At 49.3% G+C, this 12,464-nt stretch overlaps 1 protein-coding gene across 1 annotated transcript in view; it reads right to left on the reverse strand.

The window, feature by feature from the left end:
- Nucleotides 1-10,955, reverse strand: part of tbkbp1 (TBK1 binding protein 1) — a gene marked incomplete at both ends in the record, with an annotated part of 19,855 nt that extends 8,900 nt beyond the window's left edge. Inside the window, 5 exons of the mRNA XM_079756436.1 lie at nucleotides 1,235-1,437; nucleotides 2,400-2,547; nucleotides 4,598-4,702; nucleotides 7,440-7,562; nucleotides 10,713-10,955. Of these exons, the coding sequence (XP_079612562.1) occupies nucleotides 1,235-1,437; nucleotides 2,400-2,547; nucleotides 4,598-4,702; nucleotides 7,440-7,562; nucleotides 10,713-10,955 (822 nt within the window). The remainder of the gene's footprint in view (nucleotides 1-1,234; nucleotides 1,438-2,399; nucleotides 2,548-4,597; nucleotides 4,703-7,439; nucleotides 7,563-10,712) is intronic.
- Between the last annotated feature and the right edge of the window lie 1,509 nt (nucleotides 10,956-12,464).

Raw genomic sequence — 12,464 nt, forward strand, 5'->3', positions numbered from 1 at the left:
AGCGCCTTTCAGTTTTAAGCATTACACTTTAGTGTTACTTTACAGGTCAAAGACAGTTTCCCATTTTCATTTAAAACATCAATGTGGCCTGCACGCCCATCTAGAACCAGACCTCGCGCCGCGGGTCACAGACTTCTGTTGCTATGACGTTCTTTTGAGCCAATCACAACAATGACCCCTTACATTATGGATCAGGTGACAGCGAGGCAGAGAATATGATAATTGAATACCCAAATGACTTTAACAACTCTGGACTGAAGGGAAACAGCTCTCTGTTAGAGAGAGCTTCTCTCTTCATTAGAGAGAGAGAGGAACAGAGAAAGGAATTGCTTTGGGTCATTCTCTATGCATAGCGTTATGCAGGCATTATCCTTTGACCCACACTCACACCACACACACGCACACGCACAAGCACACACACACAAGCACAGGAATAGTTATATACGGCAAGCTTTCAACCTCGCAGTCAAAAAAGCGTTTGTCTCGCTGAAGATATGAAATGGTACACAATGAGGCTACTTGAAACACAATCACCACACTCGGTTGCATTCTCCTGGTTCCATCAACCACTCTGTTAACCCACCGCCACACTGTGATTGGACAGTTGATTAGATTTCCCACAGTACTGTCTTGAAACAGAAAATGGCTTTTGAGACCGGAAGCGAAGCACTTTGAATAAAACGCACACACTGGCAGTCCAATAGGTCCTGAGCCTCCCAGAGATTCAGACGGTATACCAAATTTGGAAAAATGTTGTCTATTCGATAAAAGCTTTGAACCGGCGAAGTCATTTAACTTATTCCAGACATGACGTCCAACTTGTTTGTCGTGATTGTCTTTCAAGTGGCCATCGGGCGTGCTGTTTCACATTCGAATTCGGTCAGAATTAAAATGGCATAACGTTACCAAGAACACCGAACTCATAGAATGTTGGACAACCGAGACCAACGCAAGACCAAACATGTCTGCCAACGAAGAACATCCTCCGACCGCAACAGCCAACCAACCGGCCGCCCCCCTGAGTGGTGGCTGCACGCACCCACACACGCACCCACACACGCACACACGCACACACACACACAGGTACACACGCACGCAGATGCACGCACAGACGTACGAGCATACAGACACGCACGCGCACGGACAGGAGACACCGGTGATTGGTTGATAACCAACACAACACTGCGCTACCGTCCAATCACCAGAGAGCGATAGTGTAGGACCCGGTACTGACCCGGTCGCGCTGGCTGTTCTGCAGCTGCTCCACCTCCTCCTTCAGCCTCTCACACACCGCCTTGGCCTCCTCCTCCCGCAGACACGCCCCCTGGGCCTCGTGCCGCGCCCCCTCTAGCTCCGCCTCCAGCCGCTGAAGCTTCAGGTCCGACAGCGCGTCCAAACTACGGGAGCTCTGGAGGGTCAGAGCGGGACAGTCCAGCACTGGGAGGGAGAGAGGAGGGAAGAGAGAGAGAGAGAGAGAGAGGGAGGGAGGAAGAGAGAGAGGGGGTGAGGGAGGGAGGGAGGGCGGGACGGGAGGTAGAGAGAGAGAGAGAGAGAGAGAGAGAGAGAGAGAGAGAGAGAGAGAGAGAGAAAGAGAAAGAGAAAGAGAAAGAGAAAGAGGGAGAGAGAGGGGGGGAGAGAGAGAGAGAGAGAGAGAGGGAGAGGGAGGTGTTATAATCTGTGATTCATTCATAACTCTTGAGAAATGGACTTGGGTACACAGAAGCCAACTAGAATCTCGTGTGCGTCACCAGGACTCGGGCCACGGCCACCGTGACCCGTTGGAAGCCTCTGCCTCAAAGTCCTCTTCTCTGCTTCTACCTGAACGCTGTGGTCTGCGTGGGCAACGGGATTCACTTTCAAATGCTCTGTCCTTTACGCAGAATACCTAGTACTCTCTCTCTCTCTCTCTCTCTCTCTCTCTCTCTCTCTCTCTCTCTCTCTCTCTCTCTCTCTCTCTCTCTCTCTCTCCACTCCTACATGCCTACATGATACTTGCTTATTCCCTGTCAGATGACAGTTCCTGCTGAGCGAACAAGTGTGGGTCCCCACACACACACACACATACACAAAACTGTGCATGTATGAGCGGCCCAGCTGCTGCTGGTTTCCCTCCAGTATTTAAATGCGTTTAAAGGTTAGAGGCAAATCACTTCAGAAGGCAACCCGAGTGGTCCGTGGATCCGTTTGACGACAGGAGAGGCTCAACGAGAACACCTGCTTTTTTAAAACACCTTTATCTCTTCTTTGTTTGTTTGTGCGTCCGTATCGCCAAGCACCTTCCCCGCCTCAGTGAATGAGACCCCGCGTTAGCCCGCTGCTAACGCTTCATGCTAACCGCAACAAGATGGCCGCCGCCGCGGCGGGGTGGTCAGACGGCGAGACCCGCCCCCCAGACTCACTGTGGGTCTCGGAGGAGGCGTGCAGCTGCAGGTACTGCATGTCCTTGCTGCGGAGCTGCGTGTTGAGCTTCTGCAGCGAGCCGTCCCGCTGCCGCAGCGCCGCCTCCAGGTCCAGGATCCGCTCCACGTGCTTCTCCACCAGGTTGGTCTGGAGACGGCCACGCGCACACACACACACACACGCATGCACGCACGCACGCACGCACGCACGCACGCACGCACGCACGCACGCACACAGGTAGACAGACACGCAGGCACACAAAAATACACATGCACACACACACATGCACAGGCAAACATACATGCAGGCACATAAACATACGCACGCACACACAGGTACACACACATGCACACACACACAGGTACACACACACAGGGACACACACATCGTACACACACACACACACATACGTACGAGCACACAGGCATGCACGCACACACACAGGGACACACACACGCAACGCACAGGCACAAATGCATGCACACAAAAACGCACACACACAAACACAGAAATCCAAAAAGTCACATGAGACCAGGTTCGGTGCCGTACTTATAGCAGGTGGATGAGCGGTAAAACGTAGGCCTAAAACACATCAACTTAGCGAGCTTACGGTCGCTGACATTCAAACTCTGCAAGGGCTGGCCAGGCGGTCATTTTGACTTCCCGAGAGGCGACCTTAATCCCTTAATGGTCTGGGCCGCTGCGGAGCGCAGAGGAAGCTGCTCTGCATCTGCTGAGGACACGGTCTATTAGAACCTGGGCGTCCTGGCAACAGGTGGGCTGGCTGGAGCGAGTGCTTTGATTTACATTGATTCTGACACGCAGCCAATCAGCTCCTCTCAGAAGGAGACAACCTTGAACAAAGGTGTTGCGAGACTTAATCAACTCTTTAGCCTCGCCTCAAAACAACATCAGGGACAAAATACGTATATACAGAAGCGCCATATAAATTCAATCCATTAGTATTATTGTTATTATATTTAAGCAATGCCAGAATCATACTATTTTCTATGGAGTTCTCAGGATTCATTTTTCGGGATTTGAATAGTTATGGATATTAATAAGATGAGGTTTGAGGTTGGATGTGGACACTTTACGAGATAATGTGTTTCAGGAGCGGGCAGCATGGCCTGTTCGGAAAGTTCAACTTACTGAAGCTAAAGCCATCCAGGCTTTAAAAGTAGTAATTCCCAAAGCCTACGCCTGATTTTTATGTTGACCGATTTAACAAATAAGTCCAAATGTCACGCTGTGGCTGAACAATTGGAGAGAGTGGTTCTGATTGGACCTCCTACTGGCTTTGAGTTTCAGAGGCTCTGAGTGCTGAGCAGAAAGCCTTGATTCTAATCATCTTTCTTGCATACGGTTCGTAACAGACCCACTATTTCCGTTTCTCCGTCTATGGTCTTTGATATGATATTTACATAACATTTACATTCAGGAAGTTGAGCACACGCTTTCATTTAAAGCAACGTACAATAAGTACCTTTGTCAGAAGAAAGAGAAACAACAATATATCGCTGTCGGTACAGTAAGGATGTTCATAGAACCAAGTGGCAAGCACTAACACTCACTAGGTTAACCCATTCCCCGTATACAACATAGACAGCTAGGATAGGATGCTACACGATGCTTAGCATTATTTTTAAGTGCCAGGACGTACAACATACAATAAGTCCTGCATGAGGTCACAGTTTGCTGAATCTAACGGCAGGTAGGCTACGTTGACATGAGAGAAACACTGGCCTGAGTCGAGCATACTCCGCCTGCAGAGGCCATTTCCTATTTCTGATGTTTCCTATTCAGCCGATCACAGCCACGCTTCGTTCCCGCCTCCACACTAATTGCCTCGTATTAGAACAGAAAGGTACAAGTCACGGCATCCGGCAAATCAACACATGTAGTGACACAGAAGCAGACACCTCCCCGGGATGTCCTAACGTGAGGACAGCTTTGACCAGGCTGAACGGCCAGACACAACGCCTTTAGCTTTGTTGAGGAGAACTAGCTGCTCAGGAAAAGTGAAGCACTATTTAGCGTTTTTATAAAACGTGAGGACGGCATTGAAGTAATGCTACATTTAGAGCGGCTTGTGAAGCTATCGCTAGGCTAGCAACCTGTCCCATGCAAGCTATCAGCTATCGCTACGCTAGCCCCTGTCCCATGCAAGCTAAGCAGCAGGTGTGTTGGAGCTTACCATCTTGTCCAGGTCCCTCTGGAGGTTGCTCTTCTCCATGTGGATCTTCTCGTAGGCCTGGATCACATCCTCCAGCTGGCCCTCGCGCTCCTTCCTCTTCTGGAGCTGGGAGGAGAGAGAGAGAGAGAGAGAGAGAGAGAGAGAGAGAGAGAGAGAGAGTAATGAAAATTATTTCACAGTATGAAAATTATTTCACAGTAAACCAAAATAAAACGTCCTTCAACTTGTACGAGGGCTTAGAAAGTCTATCCGATGTCAACAGCGCCATCCGTCCCTCCCTCGTCTCTACCTGAATGCAATCACTTGCGGTCGACAAACACGGTTGTTCTGTAGACAGTGACATCATCGCGGAGAATAGTTCACAAATGGACCCAATATGATTGGCTAAAAAAGAAAGCGAGAGAGATAGAGAGAGACAGACTTGGAGAGAGAGAGGGAGAGAGCAGAGAGGGATTGGGAGAGAGAGAACAGAGAGAGGGATGGGGAGGGAGAGCTGGAGAGAGACAGAGAGAGAGAGTCAGGTGGCGATGGACATGGCCAGGTTGAAGGGCACTGCCAGTGCTGCTTGAGAAGGTTTGCAGTGTGGCTATGGTAACACAGCAGTGAGCTGATGTCAGACTACAGGGTCAATCAATAACACCAGCAGCAGACAGTGTACCATCTCTATGGAGATGAAGCGCTCTTCAGAGTGGATGCGTTCTCTCGCTGCTTAAAGAGTGCATTACAGAGATATGTCAAAGGTTTGGTTGTGTATATATGGGTGGTTTTAAAATCCATTATTTATCTTGACAACATCCTTGAAGAAACCACGTCAGTCACTATTGTCGGTATTGAGAATGTTTGTCTTGCACGGTTGTTTTTTTGGAGAAACATAATCTCTACATGTCCGTAATTAAATTCATTAATGAGTTCTTTATCATGTTCTCAAAGCCGTAAGTCACACAACAAACTTGCAATTAATATATAACCGATACAAAATGATCAAAGTGATCAAAATAGTTTCCATGTTGGGAAAGGCATGTCTATTTCCAAATGGCATTCTGCGTGCTTCTATGGGCAGGGCAGCAGCACCACAGCATGGAGACCAGATAAAGGACATCTCTCCTGTCCCCATGGAACCAGGAGCTGAACAATGTTGTTCTCCTATTCTAATCCATACAGTCAGCGCTCATTGCTGCATAGTTTCTGCTAATTTCTACTTCGGCGAGTCACCGTTCTACTGAGACTCTCACAATCTCTGTACGGAGCGTGCTCAGAAGACTCTCAGTTCCATCACTCTGATTGGCCTGTGACCTTGTTTGTCCCGGAGAGAATTCTTGCTGAATTTAACAGTACTTTCCCTCCATAGCAATAACAGTTATCCCTTCATAGACATAACAGTTCACCCCTCCATGGAAATAACAGTAGAATAGCGTGCTGAGGTAAAATGGCGGCCGGTCAGATATTGAGGGTGCTGTTCACCCTCTTCCTCTTCCTGTTCTGTTGCCATGGCAGCGCTACAATAACAATGTGCGAAAAGAAGAAGCTGACACTGAATCTGTTTTGAAAAGCGACGGTGCGTTGGTGTAACTTTTATTTTATTTTCTCTGTATCACAGATGTGGAGGTGTCTGCGGTTTGTCAAACTAGTTTTTTTGTATTTTGTGCTTTTTAACAAAACACGAAAAAATATTTTGGTCAAAAGAAAAAAAAAATAGATGTGGTGAAACATCACATCAAGATCCCCACTAGTGACGTAACACTAGTTACAGAATCCTAAATACAAGCACAATAACAAGCCTGGAGAACCACAGGACCAGGTCTACGTAGAACCACAGGACCAGGTCTACGGAGAACAGAGAACCACAGGACCAGGTCTACGGAGAACCACAGGACCAGGTCTACGGAGAACCACAGGACCAGGTCTACGGAGAACCACCTGGACCAGGTCTACAGAGAACCACAGGACCAGGTCTACGGAGAACCACAGGACCAGGTCTACGGAGAACCACAGGACCAGGTGTTAGGAGGTCTGTCCTCCCCCAGGTCCAGGTCTCAGGAGGCCTGTCCTCCCCCAGGACCAGGTCTTAGGAGGTCTGTCCTTCTCTGCGTTCTGCTGTTGAGAACCACCGCCCATGTATTTTTAGCTGTCCAGGCCCGCTGTGTGAGACCACGTTGATGCCAGGGCTGAGCAGGTCACCTGTGAGCGCTGAGAACCTCTCGCCCACTATTGTGTCGACACAATAGTGGGCAGCTTTCTCCCCAATTATCTGCCCTACCAGAATAGCAGCGCAACTCCAGTGGAATCAGGAGAACTATTACTGCGCCTCTCTCCTTCCTCCTCCTCTCTCCTTCCTCCTTCTGTCTCCTTCCTCCTCCTTTCTCCTCCCCCGTCTCTCTCTCCTTCCTCCTCCTTTCTCCTCCCCCGTCTCTCTCTCCTTCCTCCTCCTCTCCTTCCTCCTCCTTTCTCCTCCTCTCTCCTTCCTCCTCCTCTCTCCTCCTCCTCTCTCCTTAGTCCTCCTCTCTCCTTCCTCCTCCTCCTTCTCTCCTTCCTCCTCCGTCTCTCCTCGTCATACCTCCCCTTCGTCCTCAGACCTTAGTCTTCGCTTTATATAACGACAATGAAATCACAATCTCCCATTGACTTAGACACACGCGCGCATGAAAACACGCTCACGCTCACACACACACCCATTGATTTCTTGTCCTATTTCCCCTCTCTGTGCGTCACTCTGGTATCTAATCCATCTTCTCTCTCTCTCTCTCTCTCTCTCTCTCCCTCTCTCTCTCTCTTCCTAGCCTTGTGTGTAAAGGTTCCCCCCCACCCCCCTACCTCGTGCGTGAGTTCCCCCCCACACCCCTACCTCGTGCGTGAGGGCGTTGACCCTCTGCTGCAGGTTCCCGTTCTCCGAGTGCAGCAGTGCCGTCTCCTTGGTCTCGAAGGAGCAGTAGGAGTTGTCCTCGCCGAACTCGCTGATCATCGGGAACTACGGCCACACACAGCAGAGCACAGCCGCAGGTTAGACACACGTTAGCGCTGTTAGCTCTGTTAGCCCTGTTAGCCCTGTTAGCCCTGTTAGCCTTGTTAGCCCTGTTAGCCCTGTTAGCCTTGTTAGCCCTGTTAGCCCTGTTAGCCCTGTTAGCCATGTTAGCCCTGTTAGCCTTGTTAGCCCTCTTAGCCCTGTTAGCCCTGTTAGCCATGTTAGCCCTGTTAGCCCTGTGAGCCCCGTGAGCCATGTTAGCCACAGGTTAGCCATGTAAGCCACAGGTTAGCCATGTTAGCCCCATTAGCCCAATTAGCCATGTTAGCCACAGGTTAGCTAGCTGCGTTAGCCATGTTAGCGCATTACTTGTTTTGCGTTACTGCTTTCAAGCCAATTGATTGTTTACAGTGAATTGTGTTATTAAAATATAAAGAAAGAAAGGACAGTGTTATACAGAGAAACCTTTAATATATTGTATCATAAGAAAGTAGACATAGAACAATAACAGAAAAAATAATACAGCGAATTGAAAATCAATATATTATAAATATTGTTGAGTAGATTTAGTAATATGGCGATTATTTTAATAAGTGGGTCGCTCTGTGCATGCCTCATATTTTCCGTCGTCATGTTTCCCTGTGTTTGCTGTTCATGTGTTTGCTGAACAGAGCAGATCAGTGCTGCTGACTCCATCTGTGCGCTGCTGGTCTCGTGCAGTCATAATGTGTGCGGAGGTGCGTCTGGTCTCTGATCAGCCACTGCATGTGTATTCATTTCTTTCATACCGTCAGCTGAACCACAAACAGTCTTGTTGAAAGTGTAGGGGTTTCCGTGAGGTCAAACACTGGGGGCCAATGTCATGGAACACAGTACTGAAAATCTTTTAATAGCGTTCAACGACTGCTTTTATACTATCCACTAGCTGTTGAAAACGGTGCAGAATCATAGCCATATTAGCATATTTTTTACAAAAATACAAACGTGGGTTGTGGCCAATAAGTCACAAACAATGTTTTCTACATAAAAAAGATTGAACTTCACTCAGACGCGTTCATCATCTATCAGTGTGCACGCTTTAACAGCACCTGATCATTATCTGAATGGAGTGACCCGGTTCCCAAGTGTAAGCCCTAAGTGTTCCCTTCCCTCAGCCAACCTCAACAGAACCTTTCTGCCACTTAATCCTCCCAAAGTAGAAGAGTGTTTTAAGTCGAACAGCCCTTTTCCATTTAGCCGTGACATGTCCTTTCACTCAGAGAGAGCAGAAGATGTCCGGGGAGAGCCGGACTGAGAGTGCAGACGGCCGGGGACCCTGGAGTGAAGAACGGCTCGTCAAACGTCCTCTTACAGCCTGACTGGCACCGCTGAGGAGCGGGGGCACGCCATCGCCTGCACGAGGTGGCGTGAGATTCATATGATTGCTCCTATATTTAGCCCCTTCATTTGTGAGATGTTTGAACAGTATGAATAATTTAACACGCGCTCTTCAATGTGGATCAGGTTATCAGGTCGTAAACGCTGCTTCAAATTAAAATTAATTTGCTCTAAATCTCCCTTTGAAATCGTGGATTCCAAACGACGGCACGAGTCTGATTCTACCTCGGCACAGGTGAGAGGAGGCTCAAAACACAGCTGCTGTGCTGCAAAACAACACCGGCCTCAGGAAAACACCGTCCTGGACAAACTGTGCTGCCAGGCTGAGAGAACATCAGCGTGTTCTCGTGAAGAGAAGCTGTTAGATAAACCACACTTGGAGGGGCAAAGGAATATCAAAACTGAGTCATTTTGTCAACCTCACAGATTTGGCACAGGCTGTGTTGGTTTGGTGTGACCTCAATCAGCGGCCGGTTGCTATTAGCGATGGCCGTAGCCTCCACACAGAGAGGAACTGGCAGAGTATCAGAGCTCACGGTGCTAACCACTGGGACCAGTTGAAACAGGACTGGTGACTCGCGGCTTCCACCATGACTCTGACATTTCTGAAGATATCTTTGCTCCGAGCGTGGCTATCCCAGAATAAACAAAGGGACCGTTCTCACAGCTCGGAGGGAAGACGGATGTGTTCTGACAGCGCGTGAGCCAAAGGGCCGCAGACGAAAATGTGAGCCGAATCGACGTATCTGCATGTAGTGCAGTGTAGTCCAGTGTACACATTGCAGAACAAATCCCTGTTTGTCAACGCCACCGGCCCTCTGAGTTTGTTCTCCAGATCTGTTAGGTTTGTTTTGTAGGGTATAAAGTGCAGACCCAAACTGATTAACACCCTGACCAGCTGACTACGTTGTGGGAAGCTTAAGTAGAAAGGAGGAGTTAATTCATAAAGGCTCCCACCTCCTGTTTCGTCCTTGACACAAACTGCTTTTTACTTTCTATTGCCAAGCCATTTATCGGTGGTTGTAGGATGGCACGCTGGTCAGGTCTTTGAAATACTCTTTTCCTCTAAACAAACTTTTATGCACCCAATTCCTTGTGCCCACAGTGGCCACATACGCTATGAATGTTACTTAATCACAACTGCCTCAGCATGAATAAATGAAGCATTGCGTTCATAAATGTTCACCTTTGGTCGGTTGTACAACTTTTCAAAAGATTTTGGGGTATTTATTTTGTGAATCCAAAGTGTGGTGGGCAGTGAATGTAGGCTGTATCCACACTCAAACTTTCGATTCCACATTGCTTACTAAAGCGTGGTTCCCAAGCAGTGTTTGGCCCTCATCTGTAGGCACCCATCTGTCCTGTGACTCATAGCTGAACTCGGAGACACTGAGCCAAAACATCGCTTTCAGTAGTTTCTTCCAGAAGATAACTTTGAGGTAACTCTCAAAGCCACACGCAGAAGTACACACACGCGCGCACACGTGCGCACATAAACACCCACACAAGTACACTCACGTACGCATGCAAACACCCACGCGCACACACACGCACGAAGCGCACACACACGTGGATGTACACACACACACGCACACGTACGAACACACACACAATCACACTTACTCACACACACACACACACAAACAAACACACACACACACACACAAAAACACACACAGACACACACAAACACACACACAAACAGTCACACACACACAAACACAGACACACACACACACACACGCACACAGTTACACACACACACACACACGGACGCACCTTGATCTCGTAGATCTTGAGCTTCCTCTTGATGCCGCTGTTCTCCCGCTCCAGGCTGGCCAGCCGCGTCTTGATGTCCTGATAGGCCGAGATCAGGGTGAAGTGGGGGGCGGAGTAGACGTCGTCGGAGCCCAGGGGGGAGGAGTGCCACGCCACGTTCCCGCAGCCGTCCTCCTTGAGCCCCCCTGCCTCGCCACCCCCCCCAAGGAGCCCCAGCTCCCCGCCGCCGAACAGAGACTCCATCGCTCAGAGTCCCGTCCTGCAGAGGAGAGAGGAGGAGGAGGAGGAGGAGGAGGAGGAGGAGGAGGAGGAGACGGGCGTCAGTGTGTTTAGCATCTTTAGCACGCGGTTAGCAAGTGTAGCATCGTTAGCACAGAGTTAGCATGCATCGTTAGCGTGCACTAAGTTAGCGTGTTTAGCATCGCTAGCACGGAGTTAGCATGCATCGATAGGGGGCACATAATTAGCATGTTTAGCATCGTTAGCACATAGTTAGCATGCATAGTTGGCAAACATGTTTACTCTACACATATTTGAGTCTTTTAGAGACATTGGAGATGTGGAGTCAATACTGTGTGGATTGAAGTGCTCTTCGCCATAGTTCATCAAAGGATGAACTAACATCAGCATTAGTTCACCCTGATCCTATTGGTTCATAAGAAACCCACAAAGAGGCTGATACAGAATACAGTGGAGAAGTCAGTCCTTATTTCAACCAAGTGGCTCATGTGAAGTGGGAGCCCAGAGGCTAAAGGCAAACGGCCCTAACAGCCAGGCTAACAGCTAGGGCCTAGCAGGCCCCAGCTGGCCCTTACAGCCAAGCTAACAGCCAAGCTAACAGCCAGGCTAACAGCCAGGCTAACAGCCAAGCTAACAGCCAGGACCTGGCTCTGACCACTACAGCTGCAGCGCAGAGGACAGCCTCAAACACCAGCCTGCTGGTTCCTTTCTTCTACGCAACAAATGCTAAGAAAACAGCCCTCCACAGGTTGCTAGTTAGGTAGCAACGAGACGCAGAGCCATGCTAAATATAACAACACAAGACTCCGACGAGAGCGCCAGCTTCTGAACACAAAGTGCATTGTGTAGTGTTTCATTACTCGGTCTGAAGTGAACTCTGTGTATATGGATATAGCTGCCTTCATCTTTTTACAGCCCAACATCCAACCGAAAGATCCATAAAAGTAAAAACACATCCACGCCTGTTTCTTGGTACAGGTCGGGCCCTGCGTGGGGGTGTGTGTGTTTACTGGGAGGCCATTGCTCACCGTCCAGTTTGGCTTTTCAGTTAGGAATACTAACTCAAAAAGCTGTATTTAAAAATGACGGTACATCTTGCGATTCTCCTCCAGTATTTATTTACGCCGAGGTCGGGCGTGCGTGGGCTCGTGAGTGTGCGTGCGGGCCTCTGCCTGCTGTCCGCTATGGCCTCTGGGCTCTCACATGAGCAGCCGTCGACCACAGAGAATCGAAGGAACAGGACGAACCCAAAGACTTGGTCCTTTGGGTTCTCAGAGTGTATTTACATGGCCAGAGATGTGTTCTACCTCCTTCGCTCCATCTCCTGCTAGCTGCTACGCGTGGTGTGGTGGTAGCTGACCATGTTCCGTGATTGACTCATCTCCCCCCCCCCCACCCCCCCCATGGCGTTCTCCCCCGTCACTCGGGGCTGAACATGAGTCACACTCAGCACCTCGCGTGTCGCTGCCACCCAACGTCGGTGTGAATAATGAATGGCGGTGAGAGAGAGAG

The sequence above is a fragment of the Pollachius pollachius genome (assembly GCF_949987615.1).
Source record: "Pollachius pollachius genome assembly, chromosome: 19".
NCBI classification, from domain to species: Eukaryota; Metazoa; Chordata; class Actinopteri; order Gadiformes; family Gadidae; genus Pollachius; species Pollachius pollachius.